This window comes from Oryx dammah, unplaced genomic scaffold (genome assembly GCF_014754425.2).
Source record: "Oryx dammah isolate SB20612 unplaced genomic scaffold, SCBI_Odam_1.1 HiC_scaffold_29, whole genome shotgun sequence".
In the NCBI taxonomy this organism is placed as follows: domain Eukaryota; kingdom Metazoa; phylum Chordata; class Mammalia; order Artiodactyla; family Bovidae; genus Oryx; species Oryx dammah.
Window position 1 is genome coordinate 89,915,305 of NW_024070213.1, and position 13,781 is coordinate 89,929,085.

General features: G+C 47.2%; 1 protein-coding gene across 2 annotated transcripts; it reads right to left on the minus strand.

Annotated features, from left to right (window-relative positions):
- Positions 1 to 738: 738 nt before the first annotated feature.
- KRT1 (keratin 1) lies at positions 739 to 6,469 on the minus strand. Of its 2 annotated transcripts, XM_040234195.1 has the most exons (10): positions 5,845 to 6,468; positions 4,550 to 4,764; positions 4,177 to 4,237; positions 3,703 to 3,798; positions 3,368 to 3,532; positions 3,111 to 3,236; positions 2,356 to 2,576; positions 1,607 to 1,641; positions 1,400 to 1,498; positions 739 to 1,309 (listed from the first exon to the last, which is right to left on the minus strand). In XM_040234195.1, the coding sequence occupies exons 1-10, from the start codon at positions 6,421 to 6,423 to the stop codon at positions 1,194 to 1,196; spliced, it is 1,713 nt and encodes a 570-aa protein (XP_040090129.1). In that variant the 5' UTR covers positions 6,424 to 6,468; the 3' UTR covers positions 739 to 1,193. The 2 variants fall into 2 exon arrangements, with proteins under 2 accessions (XP_040090129.1, XP_040090128.1); XM_040234194.1 differs by having other exon boundaries at positions 739 to 1,498; positions 5,845 to 6,469.
- Positions 6,470 to 13,781: the final 7,312 nt, after the last annotated feature.

The following is a 13,781-nucleotide window of genomic DNA, read 5'->3' on the forward strand; positions in this document are numbered from 1 at the left end:
GTGGCAGAAACCAAAACAACATTGTAAAGCAATTATCCTTCAATTAAAAATAAATTAATTTAAGAAACTCCAAAACTTTCCCAATTTTGCTGTTGGGGGAGACACTGCTTTGGGAAACATCTCTGATATTCTCCTTACTTGCTGCAAGTGATAAATCCTTCCTTTTCCTGGAAACAAACAAACAAACAAACACCTTTCCCAGAAAGTCATCAGAGAGTCTGGGCCTTTTGAGCATTAGTTGCCCAGACTCCTTGTTTGCACCCAGCGTAAACACTGTACTTTCCTTCATCATAATCTGGTGTCAGTACCTGGGCTTTACTGCACAAGGGCAAGTGGCCCCAAGTCTTCTTTGATAACATCATCACTGGCTATTCCACATAAACAACTGCTTTTCCAATAATACTTTCCCCCTCTTTTCAATGCCAGATTCCTCTTTCCCACCCTGCTTGGTTCACTGCCCTTTTCAAATAAGCCCTCTCAGATGAGTAAAACCTGCTACCCTAGTCTCTCTATTTCTCATGACACCTTCACCCTCTGCACAAGAGTTCATTCTAGTTAAATGTTGAATGTTTAAAGTTAAATGTTGTCTGACCAGTGTCCCCACCTTGCTCATGTTCATGTACCCCAACCCCCCCCCAACACACACACACACCATAGGGCTCCAGGGTTGTCTTGTCCCCACAGAACACCCATCCAGGATGGACAGTGCTGTGAACAAAGGAGATGGAGACACAGAGAGAATTTCAAATGCAGTTTATTGCAGCAACACAGGAAACGGGGAGTTTAAGACCTCTCCACAAAAGACAACTGGCTTACACCTTATGTACAAAACCAAAGCAGCACAGAGCTTGCTGTGCGAGTTAGGATACCAGGGAGCTGTCCAGAGCTTGTGCTCTGTCCATGGCAAAGAAGCCGTGGGTCTGACCAGCTCTCCTCTGGCTGACTTAAGGAGGTGCTTTGAAGTGATTGTTGAACTGTTTCTTGGGCAGAGTACAGAGCAGGGTCCTAGCTGAGGGACTGAGATTGTCACTGATTTAAAATTTTTCTTTGGAAATCAGAGCAGAAAGGACAGAGCTAGGGAATAGGATGAGCCAGTGTAACCATAGCTTTTCTTCCTCCAGTAAGGCTGGGACACTCGGAAGCATATTTGGTAGTGATGGAGAGAGAAAGCTAATGGAGGAGAGAGGACCTCTTTATCTGGTCCCTCTGGAATAGCTGGTGGAAACAAACTTCACGCTGGAGCTGCCACCGGAGGTCTTGGTGCTGGATGCCCGACCTCCAGAGGAGCTGAAGCCGCCTCCAGAGCCGCCTCTACGGCTCCCACCGCTGCCGCCTCCAGAGCCGTAGCTGCCGCCGCCTCCGGAGCCGTAGCTGCCGCCGCCTCCGGAGCCGTAGCCGCCGCCGCCGCCTCCAGAACTGTAGCCGCCGCCGCCGGAGCTAAAACCACCGCCTCCTCGGCCACCGCCGCCACTGATGCTGGTGTGACTGGTGCTCACAGCTGCAAGAGAACACTCGGCTATCATCAACCCCAACTCCCTTTCCAACCCAGCAAGACCAGCAAGACCTGAACCCGAGAAGAAGCCCTGAGAAATCAGTTTGTACTTACACACACTCACGTTCGGGACACACTCTCCAGACATCCTGAAGGAGAAGGAAAAGCATAATACTCATGATGCCAGCTTCACAGACTGCCTCCCCAGGCCCTCTCAGCCATCTTTAAAGAGTCTTCCCACCTGGGAGTCCCAGGCTGCTTCATCTGAAACCTAATCCCATTCCCTCTGGCCTCCTGAACTCGGTCATTTTTCTCAGCATCAGTACTAACAGGGCAAAATCTCCATGTAAATTAGACAAGGTAAATATGCCCACCACATCACAAAGGCATTGGCTTTAGGTCAGATGACATCTGAGCCAGCCCAGGTAAAGAGTCTGCCTGAAATGTGGGAGACCCAGGTTCGATCCCTGGGTCAGGAAGATCCCTTGGAGAAGGAAATGGCAACCCACTTCAATACTCTTGCCTAGAAAATCCCACGGACCGAGGAGCCTGGTGGGCCCCAGTCCATGGGGTTGCAGAGAGTTGGACATGACTGAGCGACCAACACATACACACTCAGGTGAAGAATAAATTGCTCTCTCTCAAAGAGTTCAGAGAGATGCAACAGCCTTCAAAAAAAAAACGAAAGAGCTTGGGACTCTGGCTCCCAAAGTGAAACCAAGCCTTTCCTCCTGTGCTGTGTGCTTTTCCTTTCCCCATACCCAGGACAAGTTGCAGTCACGTGATTGAATCTTCAACAGCAACCAGTGTCCAAGGGAGGAAGCACATAGGAAGTGGCCAACTGCCCAGGGTCCCTTCTTCACCTGCTTTCCTCTCCTTCCAGGAGGGTCCTATAGGTGGCAATCTCCACATCCAGGGCCAGCTTGGTGTTCATCAGTTCCTGGTAGTCACGCAGCAGGCGGGCCATGTCCTCCTTGGCCTTCTGCAGGGCGTCCTCCAGCTCATTCAGCTTGTTCTGGGCATCCTTAATGGCGTTCTCACCACGTTGCTCAGCATCACTAATGGCCTGTTGCAGTGAAGAGATCTGGAAAAGGAGAATCCAGCATATTATACACTCTCTGAATACCTAATTCCATCTTGGCCCTTCTGTCTCAGATTGATCTCTCCACCCTTGTGAGGCCAGTACTCTGGCTCCCAGAGAGTTACAGGACCTGCATTCACCTGTCTTGAGATAATACATCACTGTGTCAACTTCCTTAAATAAAGGTGATACAGCAGCCTCTCTGGGCCCTAAGTTAAGACTCTTTCTTTCACTGTCTACAGACCTGACGTTCTTCCAGATGCCTACTCTCCTGGTTGCCTTTCCTCACCATCTTTTAAGTCTCACTTTGGGCTATGGGCTAGACCTCTCATGACCACTATATCTATTTCTTTACTAGGTCATTTTCATAAATTTCCCCAAGGAGAACCTAGCATCATGGCCGAACTCTAGAAACCATAGTCACCAAAGAACTAGGGATAACGATACAACCTTCATATGGATTGTAAGCCTCAAAATTAGGAACACATCTTCCAACCCATTCCATATAACTGAGTAGTTGAGGGAGGAAGCAAGTACCTGCTTCTTGACACTGTCGATCTCAGATCTAAGTCTTTGGATCACCCGATTCAACTCAGAAATCTCCATCTTTGTATTTTTCAAGCTGTCTCCATGTTGCCCAGCAGTGATCTGGAGCTCTTCATACTAAATATGGTAGATCAAGTCATTCAGAGGTGGCAGAATGCACCATGACTCATGCACACAAATGGAAGAGAAAAATCACGATAGCAAGAAGAGACACTTTAGGAAAACTGAACAGGCATCGGCCCATTCACCTTGGTCTGGTACAGGGCCTCAGCCTCAGCCTTGCTTCTCTGGGCAATCTCTTCATATTGGTTTTTGACTTCATCAATGATGCTATTCAGGTCCAGATTGCGGTTGTTGTCCATGGAAAGGATAACATTGGTATCGCTGATATGAGTCTGCATCTGAGAGAGCTCCTGCGAGGCATAACAGTTCAGTGACTTACCATGTTAAAACTAAAGAACAACTTGGGACAGGGAGAGGGTTTCAGGAGAAGAAAGGTATATCTCTGTTCTTCTGAATAGAAGTGGGTTTGGGCTTAAAGGCTCTCCATTTCGGTAAACCTGGTTGAAACTAGAGAACTTACTGCTTGGAAGAGTGTTTTGAAGAAATCAATTTCCTGAAGCAAGTTGTCAAGTTTGGCTTGAAGGTCCACCTTGGTGATGTAAGCAGCGTCCACATCCTGGAAGAACCATGAACATCATGAAGTCAGAATCTTTTCAGGACGAGTCCCTCTCACCTGCCAGGAGGGGATTTTCCAAGAGGTCTTCTTCACTTCTTTATCCCTAGACTGCCCCACCCCCTTGGTATCACAAGTGATCTTGTCTGACTTGCTGAGAACTGCCTCCTCACTCCGGGAAGTCCTGAGGGATCTAGAGAAGCAGAGTGTCTGGACAAGTCCAGGTCTGTGATAATATCGGGCGGGGGTTATCTCTACCCCGGCTGTTCCTCAGGCCCACTACCTGATTCTCCACATTATGACCTCTTTCTGCTTAGGTATTGGACATCCTCCACTCTTACTTATTTCAAATGTGATAGGCATCCTACAGAATTGTCTCACCTTCTTGATGCCCACAAACTCATTCTCTGCATTTGTCCGCTTGTTGATCTCATCCTCGTACCTGCAAGGAAATCAGAAGTGAGGAGGAGATTCAGGGAGGCGAGGCCCAACATTTAGCTTTCTAGACTAAAAGTAACATTGCCTGTCATTGTCCTTGCCTGTCATAACCAGCCTAAGACATCTTACCTTCTAAGCAATAAAACCACTGAACTATTACCAGCGTCTGAGAAAACTAAGATTTCTGAAAATGCCAAATTGACTTTCCTCTAATCTATGAAAAGGTATTGTTACATGCTGTTCATAGTCTTAGCTTGCTACCTTCTGGAAATATTTTAGAACAAAAGCCAAGAGTAGGCCAGCCAGTAATCCTTACTTGCTCCTGTAATCTTCCACCAGATCTTGCATGTTCTTCAATTCTGAATCTAGCCGAGATCGGTCGCTCTTCAGTTGGTCCACATTCCTTCTGAGATTGCTGATGTATGCCTCAAAGAAGGGCTCTAAGCTGTAGGTCCTAGTGGAGGTGTTTATCTGCTGCAGCAGTTCCCATTTTGTTTGCAGCACCTGGTTCTGCTGCTCCAGGAATCTCACCTAAGAACACAAGACCCCATTACCCACTGGTACAGAAATGAGTCCTATGACCACTGAGTTACCAAGGCCTACCACATAGCCAGGCCCAGCCACTTGGGGAAGAACTTCAATGCCTATTTTCCTGGCCATGGAAGAGGAAAAAAGTAGGAAGAAGATGATCAAGTTAGCATCATATTCATAACAAAACCCAACTCACTCTGAATTCAGAGAAGCCTCAGTTTCTATGAGATTGGAAATGGCAATTAAAAGTTTCCATTGGAACTTTGGAAGGGAGTAGCTATCCAAATAGCAAAGCACATATAAAATTACTGCAATTATATTTTGAAACAGATACTTGATACTTAAGAGATTTACCTTCCTTTTTTCTTTTTTATTTTAGGTAGCGTACCATAAAAATTGTTTTGCTTTCCTTGAGCAAACATAGTTCAGATGTATGTTGGGAAAATCCAAAAAGTGAATTCCAAATCTATTGTGTTGACATTATTGATGATCAAGTAAAAAATAATTTATATTCTTTTCTAGAGCAGATACTTGGAAATACAAGCACAAAAAATTCTCCACCCTGGTCCAGTATCAATGGAAAACTCAAGGTGCAGTTCTCCTCTTCCGACAGCAAGAGATGCTTGACCTTGACTTACTGCACACTTTTGGCTACAGTATCACCATGTGCTCTGTTTATACTCAAGTAAGTCCCTTTTTATGGTTAGGAAGGCCTTTCCAGAGTTCTGGTTTGCATCCTAGAAGGTTGAATTAACCTCATTTCTATTATCTTTATTCAACATCTATGAAGCCAAATTCAGCTCAGGAGTTGAATTTAAAAAAAAAAGAAAAAAAGCACTTCATGGTGAGGTCAAATTGACTTTCCTTTATGTGGACTACAGACTTTTTTGCCCAAGAGAGAAGTTAGTCATCAGCATCATTGCAAACATACTTGTAATATATCTCCTGAGGACAACTCCACAAACTATCCTACCATCCAACCACAGAAACCTGAGGCTCAAACTCAAAACACCCCTGGGCGGAGCCAATCCCACATGGAACAGGAGCAGCTCTCTGGGTGCACTGAGCAGATAGACTCACCTTGTCAATGAAGGAGGCAAACCGGTTGTTGAGGGATTTGATCTGCTCCCTTTCTTGACTCTTTATTTTTTGGATCTCAGGATCAATTTCCACATTGAGGGGTTGCAGAAGGCTCTGGTTGATGGTGACTTCCTGTATGCCACCAGGGCAGACAGGAAAACCGCCCCCACCAAAACCACCTCCGCCAAAACCACCACCCCCAAAGCCACCCCCAATGCCACCACCTCCAAAACCGCCGCCCCCAAAGCCGCCACCACCGAAACCGCCGCCCCCAAAGCCACCCCCACCATAACCGCCACCATAACCACCACCGAAACCGCCACGTCCACCTCCTCCAGCCACACTAATGGAGATGCTTTTGCTGCCACCAAGGTTAATGAGACTCCGACTTCCAAAACCACCACCAGCACCACCGCCACACACTCCACCAGAAAATCTCCCACCGCTTCCCCCGCTGCGGCGCAGAGAGCTGCTGGTGGACCTGCGCTGGTAGCTGACTACCCCTGCAGAGCCAGAGCTGAAGCCCCCTCCTCCACCGCCACAACGGTACCCTGACCTGGAGCTAAAGTGTCGACTCATGTTGACGTGGAGAGAGAAGGAGCCACGTCCAGAGAAAGGAAAGAAGCTAACACTCCTCTACCTGGAGCACAGAGACTTCCCCTTATATACAGGCAGCCAGCTGGGCTTGGCCCTAGAGTCAGCGAGATGCAGCGCCTTTCCAAGGTTTGGCTCGCCTGCAGCCATACAAGATATTTACGAGCCTCAACAGTAGGATAAACACTACACGCCTAGCTCCCAGGATGGCTCTCAAAGTTGCTGCACACGCAAGATCACTCGTGTGGTAATCTGGTTATCAGGCAAAAATCTCTCTTTGAGAGTTTGCGACTTAGGAAAATGGGACCCGACGTCTGCCACCTGCTGCTTCTTGGCAGGATTTCATAACCTCCTGTCACAGAGACAGGGCAGTCCCCATTCCTGCCTTGCCCGTGGAAGCTGCTCAGCACATTCTCCTGGAGCCTGGCAGGTGCAGCTCCCCACACTTGAGTCTCAGAAGGAGCTCTTCAGCCCATTTCTGAGATCTGCCCTCCAAACTTCAGAGCTCAGCAAGTGCTATCTTTAATAAGTGAAAAATTAAAAGAAGCTCTTTTTATTAAATGTAAACTTTATATGTGGGGTGCATTAATGTCAGAGAAGTAGGTAGGAACTATCATGGAACAGGATGGGTGGGTGGGTTTGTGCTCTGAAAGGACCAGAAAGAAGATGCTTGTTCTTTTCTAGCTTTCTGGCTTTTCCTTCTCCTCAGAGGTTGACCAGAGCAGGAACAGATCAAGGGCAGAATCAGCAAGAGAAAACAGGTGCAAATGGATGGCATGTAAATACCAGCTGAAAAACTATATGGTGGGAATTCCCTGGTGGTCCAGTGCTGAAAGCGCAGGTTTAATCCTTGATCGGAAACTAATATTCTACAAGCCACAAGGTATGGCCAAACACACACACACACACAAAAGTATATGGAGAATGAGATAAACAAACAGATGCTATTTCATACATTCTGTTAAAACAAAGGAGTGGCCATGAGACTTGACGAGCGGTTCAGGACTCACACTAGACTGTATGAAAAGATGGATGTAGATTTGGAAGAGAGAACAATGATGGGAGTCAGGAAAGCTGGCCTGAGAGGTTTAAATTGCTTCTGGACAACAGTAATGTTAATAGTAATAACATCAGTAATAATAATGAGAGTAATTATAATGGCAAGCTAGAGTAAGAATCGGAGAAGGCAATGGCACCCCACTCCAATACTCTTGCCTGGAAAATCCCATGGACGGAGGATCCTGGAAGGCTGCAGTCCATGGGGTGGCGAAGAGTCCTACACGACTGAGCAACTTCACTTTCACTTTTCACTTTCATACGTTGGAAAAGGAAATGGCAACCCTCTCCAGTGTTCTTGCCTGGAGAATCCCAGGGACAGGGGACCCTGATGGGCTGCCGTCTATGGGGTCTCACAGAGTCGGACACGACTGAAGTGACTTAGCAGTAGCAGAGTAAGAATAGCTAATTAATAATAATGCATCAATAACTGACCAGGTACCAGGACTGGTCTACGTGTTGTTTAGTTGCGAAGTTGTGTCCAACTCTTTTGCACCCCCGTGTAGCCCACCAGGCTCTTCTCTCCATGAGATTTCTCAGGCAGGAAGAGTGGAGTAGGTTGCCATTTCCTTCTCCAGAGGCTTTTCCTGACCCAGGGATCAAACCCACATCTCCTGCATTAGCAGGCGGATTCTTTACCCCTGAGTCACCAGGGAAGAGCTTCATATATATCAACTTTCAAGAAATTCTTTGAGATAGATGCTACTATGCTACCCATTTTTAAAATGAGCTGAGACACAGAGATTGAACAGCCTGCCAAGTTTACATAGATGGCAGACAGCATGGCTGGGATTTGAACAGGGGATGCCAAGCTGCAGTGCACAAGATCCTAACCCACATGTTATATGACAGCACAGATGCTGAATTCAGGGTGTGCTGCCCACTGTGTGTAAAATCAGATAGTCTGGGAAGCCATTCCCTTGCAGAGAGCTCCAAGGGCAGAAGGTCTATTTTATCCCTTTGAGTCCATGGCTCCAGAAATGTGCACATGCTTGGAAAATGTTTCTCCAGTTTACTCTGAAAAGGGGAGATTCAGAATTCAGTAGGGATTTTGCTGCCAGTTCAGTTCTGTCACTCAATTGTGTCTGACTCTTTGCAACTCCATGGACTGCAGCATGCCAGACTTCCCTGTCCATCCCCAACTCTCGGGGCTTGCTCAAACTCATGTCCATCGAGTCGGTGATCTGGATTTTGCTGCCATTCAGATGCAAAGGGACCCAACATGCATTGCAGTGGGTCAGGAAACAATCCCCAGGGGCCTTCCTGGAGAGCAGCACTTGGTTAGTCTTAATAGGCAGTAGTGGCACTGGAATCTGGGAAGACCTGGACCCTACACAGACTTTCACCCTGACACTTCTTAGAAGCCAGGCATGCTCCTCACCCTGGCATGTAAATACAGAATCGAAGACTCTGTGAGCAGTGGATTCTGACTTCAGCTGGCTTTAAGCTACCCTGAGTGGTATTGATCAGTCATAGACTCAAGTGTGAGGGCTCCGCTGGGGAAGTACAACCTATGCCGGAGGGAGGTTGTCAGTGAAGACCATCTGGTCCCATCACCCTATAGTTATGAACCAGGACACCCTCTCCAGCCTGCTCCTCACCACTGTGCCTTTTCCATCCTCTTTTTCCACAGTTTCTGCCCTACGCTCTCCTCCAGAAAGTGCCCCTCACCTCCCCAGTGCTCCCCTTCCCCTCATCTCCATGGCACTGTTGTCTCAGACTCTGTCCCAAAGCTACCATTCTTGAGCTGCTACACCAACCATCTCTTAAGGGAATGAGTAATCCAGATCTTGTCCCTCACTGGGAAAAATGGGACTTGGGATAGTCTTGGCAGGGTGATGCCTGTTGCCTAATCATCTTTTAACAGACAATCAAAATCCTTTTAGTTCAGCACACTCCCTCATGAGACATATCACTGCACAATCGATTCCTTCTAGCAGTTTGGAGGGGTGTGCACATGTGTATGTGTGTGTGAGTGTGTGTGTGTTCATTCTTACCTCTGCCAGCCCACAGCTGATCTTTGCAGTGATCCATGCTTCCAATCTCAAACTAAGAGACTGACATAGAGAAGAATCAAAGAGGTAGATAGTCAAACAGTCCATAGACAATTTATAGAACTGCAAAACTTACACTAGCTGCTACTAGAAGCAACAAGAAGGCATAAAATAACCATCAGTTTATATCTGTACCCTACACCTTACCAAGAACAGACGCAGACACGATTCCCACAAGAGTCCTGAGAACTAGGCAGTCATGCTGTGTTCAAGCCATTTCATGAAACACAAAACTGAGACTCAGAGAGATTCAGCATCTTAAATACTCCAGCTCAGAAAAGACACATCTGGGACTAGAAGCTGAGTTTTCTGGTTCTGATTCAAGTGTTCTTCCTCTGAAACTGGAGAAGAGCTCAAGGATGGGCTGAGGGAATTGGTTCCTGTAAATGAGTGGGAAAAGAATCACTCCAAGATGCCACCATCCAACCTGCCTATCAAAAAAGTGAGAAGGCAGACCCAGAGATGTCAAAAAAATTTCCCAAGTCATATGGTGAATTCCTGGGAATCCTCCAATTCCCGAATCAAACTTCCATTCTCTTTTCACTGCTTACTTTTGAGGTCACCTCAAAAGACTGGAAACTGAAATGCTGCCTGCTAACCAAGTTTGTGTCCTGCCGAATCCCCAGGATGGTGATGAGTGTGTGGTGATAATAAAAAGCAAAGACGGGAGAAAGATGATAACCACAAGCCTTCATTTCTGGCTTATTTGTGTTCCCTGCATTTATAAAAGTAAAGACAAAATGCAACCAGAAAGAAACACTAACCCTGACAGGTACCAGTCATGTGGTAGGAGATACAATTCATTTAAAAATCACAAAAAGTCCATGTGACAGGAATTATTAGCCTCATTTTTTAAAAAAGGACATCATAGAAATCTGTTGTATAGCACAGGGAGCTCAGCTTGGTGCCCTCTGATGACCTAGAGGGGTGGGATGGGGTAGGAAGACAGAGGTTCAAGAAGGAGGAGATATGTGTGTACATACAGCAGACTCACTTTGTTGTACAATAGAAATTAACATAATGTTGTAAAATTATTATCTTCCAATTTAAAAAAAAAAGACATTTTATATTCATAAATATGTGCCCATGTGGTAATTGACAAGGCCAGCTCATTAGACTCTAGTACATGGGTGCCTTCATCCACCCCATGGGTCTCATCTTGCCATTGGCCTGCCTCCACCACCTGCATCACCCTGACAAAGCTGAAAGCTTTATCATCCTCTTACCAGGGCTCACATATTGACCTTGCCATTCGCTTGTTTTGCCCAGGCCAAATTCTCTTCTTCCCTTTTTCTCTGTACGACTCCATCTTCCAAGCCTACTTCTACTCTCCTCTGAAAGAGCTTCAAGTTGCCTTGGCAACTGTCTTCAAACTCCTGCCCATAGTCAAGATCTCAATTCTTCAGCATCTGGGCCTGGATATCTGTTTTTGGTCTAGCAGGCCTTGAAGACAGATGCCTATATCTCATCTGTTCCACTGAGCAGTGGACAGGCCCACTCCTCCAGGGAGTGTTCCTTGATTAACATCACTCAGCTGCTCCATTGGTTTCTTTTCCTAAGCTCAGTTGCTGCCCGATTCAAATGCGTATTGATGTATCAGTTGGCTCATTTTCACTTGTGTGCATACGTGTTTGCTGTCTCCCAGTTGCTTTGTAAGCCTTCTGAAAGCAAGACTGTCCTCTGTGTGTTTGGGTGCCTTCTCAGCCCCATTCTTTCCCCAGCTTCCCACAGGATTTCCTGTCCCTGAGGGGTACCCTCAACAGTGCCAGACAGAGTGCCAGAGCACCTCCAGTCCCCAGGATCTTCACATACACTCCCCAGAACTGATCAACAAGATGAGGCTGTCACAGGCAGGCTGAGGGGAGAGGGAGGGGCAGTGTGGTGTTATTTTGAGAGCTTTTCGAGGGATGGGACTGAGAAAAGCATCAAAGAGAGACATGCAATGACAAGCCACCCAGCCCTGTGGGACTCCACCAGGGACGTGGGAGAAGAAAATTTCAGGGCAGTGGGGAAAGCTAAAGCCTAGAAAGCCTAAAGGAAAATCACAGACAATGGGGAGGCGGGGTGAGATGTTGAAAGCCAGCAGTGAGCAGAGCAAGGGCCGAGGCTCCTTACACAGGGAAGACAGGTGAAGAGCTAGGGACAGCCTATTCCAAGACTGTCAGCAAAGGAGGCCCCCAGCAGTCACCCACTGGCAATGCTGGAGCAGAGCAGAGGTCAGAAAAGAGGAAGTTCAAGATGAGCATATGGAAGAAGAGAGGTAGAGATTGTCTTACTTTGAGGCACAGAGTCTACCTCCTGACTGCAAATTTCTAGCTGTGTGACCCTAGGCAGGTCACTTACCCTCTCTGATCTTGCTTTCCTCATCTATAAAATAGAGACTATATCTAACTTACAGGGAAACTGAAGTGTAGTAGATGATAGAGAGAAGGAGCAGGGATTTATCTCTCTTGCCTTCGCATTTGGAAGGACCTAGAAGAAGACATAACAATCAGGAAAAGCTTTGGAACAAGCCCCATGTTTTGCTGAAAACAGTGAAAAGACCTGGAAAGGAAGTTCAAGTTCTTGACATGAGGGCATCTTGTGGGAGGAAACCTAAGGGAATCATGGGGTCCATAAATCTGTAATAGGAAGCTAGGGGCCCATCACTACAGAAAGGAACACTGGGCACACCTGAGCTGAAGGGAGTGAGACCAGGCTGGTAATAACCCTCCCTGTGGGACGCCTGCTTTGTTAGGCGGGAACAATCCCTGGGGCCAGGCACACTGAGACAGGCGTGGAAGCTGGGCCACATCACCGGAACACCCCTAAAAGCCCTTCAGGCATAGCACTGGGATGTTCAGAACAGATCCTCCAAGCTGGAGAAGCTCCCAGCATCCCAAGTTACCAACTCAGCCTTGCAACGTAGCATTGATCAATCTGAAGACATACAATTTCCAGGACTGATCAGAAAGCTGATAAAAACCAGGGCAGTGGTTCTAACAAAAGAATGGGAGTTACACTGAGCTTGAAGAGGAACCATCAGAACCCCTGGCTTATAATTTGAAGACACCTCCTGGGCCAAAGGGCCAGTCACTGAGGGTGAGGCGGCATTCTTGAGAGACTTCCTTAAACCAAAGACTTTCCCAGCCCAGAAACATACACCTTGTCAGTCGGAGTGAGAACTTTATTGAGCCGTGGTTGCTCCTCCTCTTCACCATGTCTCAAGATCGAAATCTATGTAGATGAGAAGCTGGCAGAATTACATTTAGTTCCCAGAGCTCCCCGCCCTGCCCCAGCCTCTCAGAGGGAGGGTCAGCTGGCACACTTTCCCTGGGAGCCTTGCTGCCCTGGGTTCCATGCTCCCACCTGTCCGCCCTTCTGCTGGTGGATGGATGGGTCTGCTCAGCACTCCCTCTGAGTATCTGCCTTGCAGGAATAGCATGGACCAGAAGCAGGGATGGCTCACTTTATGGCCCATGGAAGGGACCGCATGTGATCTCCACAGCACTTTCCCAATGCCAGTGAGGGTCATCTGAGAGAATGCATGTGAAAGCATTTTGTGCATAGTAAAGGGCTGTGGACCCATTCATGTTTTTCACCAGGATGAGCTACAGATGAGATGCATTTGCTCCTGATGGGATCTCTCCTTATCTCTAACAGAAATAATGTTTGTACCAGGAAACCTCCTCTGGTCTCTTTTAGTGCCCAGTCTCATTGCTCAGCCCCAGAATATCATGTGAAATTTCTCCTTAGAGTCCAAGATCCTTCCTTCTCCTTGGCCTTCACATCTCACTGCTTTGTGGAATCTCTGTTCCAAGAATCCTTGGATTCAGGCACATAGTTCCCTCCATCTGCCCCCTCCCCCAAGTTTTCCATGATGGGGATGGTCAGGGCTTCTGAAAAGAAAAGGCAGGGCCGTGCTTTCTGAGTCAATCCCAACTCCAGCCCAGGAGGAGAAGTATGGGAAAGATGGCCCCTGGTTGGCCTTGCCCTTGTGTTTTTTTCCAGAGCCAATTTGGATTCCCTAAGAGCACCATACACATCCTACACACGTGCATGATCCCAGGGATAATCAAATCCACACCCTGAAATAGGTCTGGGGATGCCAGAAAACAGTCCTGGTTAGAGAGCTCTTGGCCTCTCCATGACTTGATCCTTCCTTGGCATCTGACCTCAATTTTCCCAAATATAAAATAGAGAGTAGAATTCCTTTTTTCTCAGGCTTCATTGCACAAACTCTTAGGGCAACAA

Excerpts from the sequence above, each read along its gene's own strand:
- KRT1 (XM_040234194.1), bottom strand. The coding sequence starts at position 6,423 with ATGAGTCGACACTTTAGCTCCAGGTCAGGGTACCGTTGTGGCGGTGGA. Across the intron at positions 4,238-4,549 it reads GTGGAAGATTACAGGAGCAA|GTACGAGGATGAGATCAACA; the intron begins GTAAGGATTACT and ends ATTTCCTTGCAG. Across the intron at positions 3,799-4,176 it reads AGTTTGTGGGCATCAAGAAG|GATGTGGACGCTGCTTACAT; the intron begins GTGAGACAATTC and ends TGGTTCTTCCAG.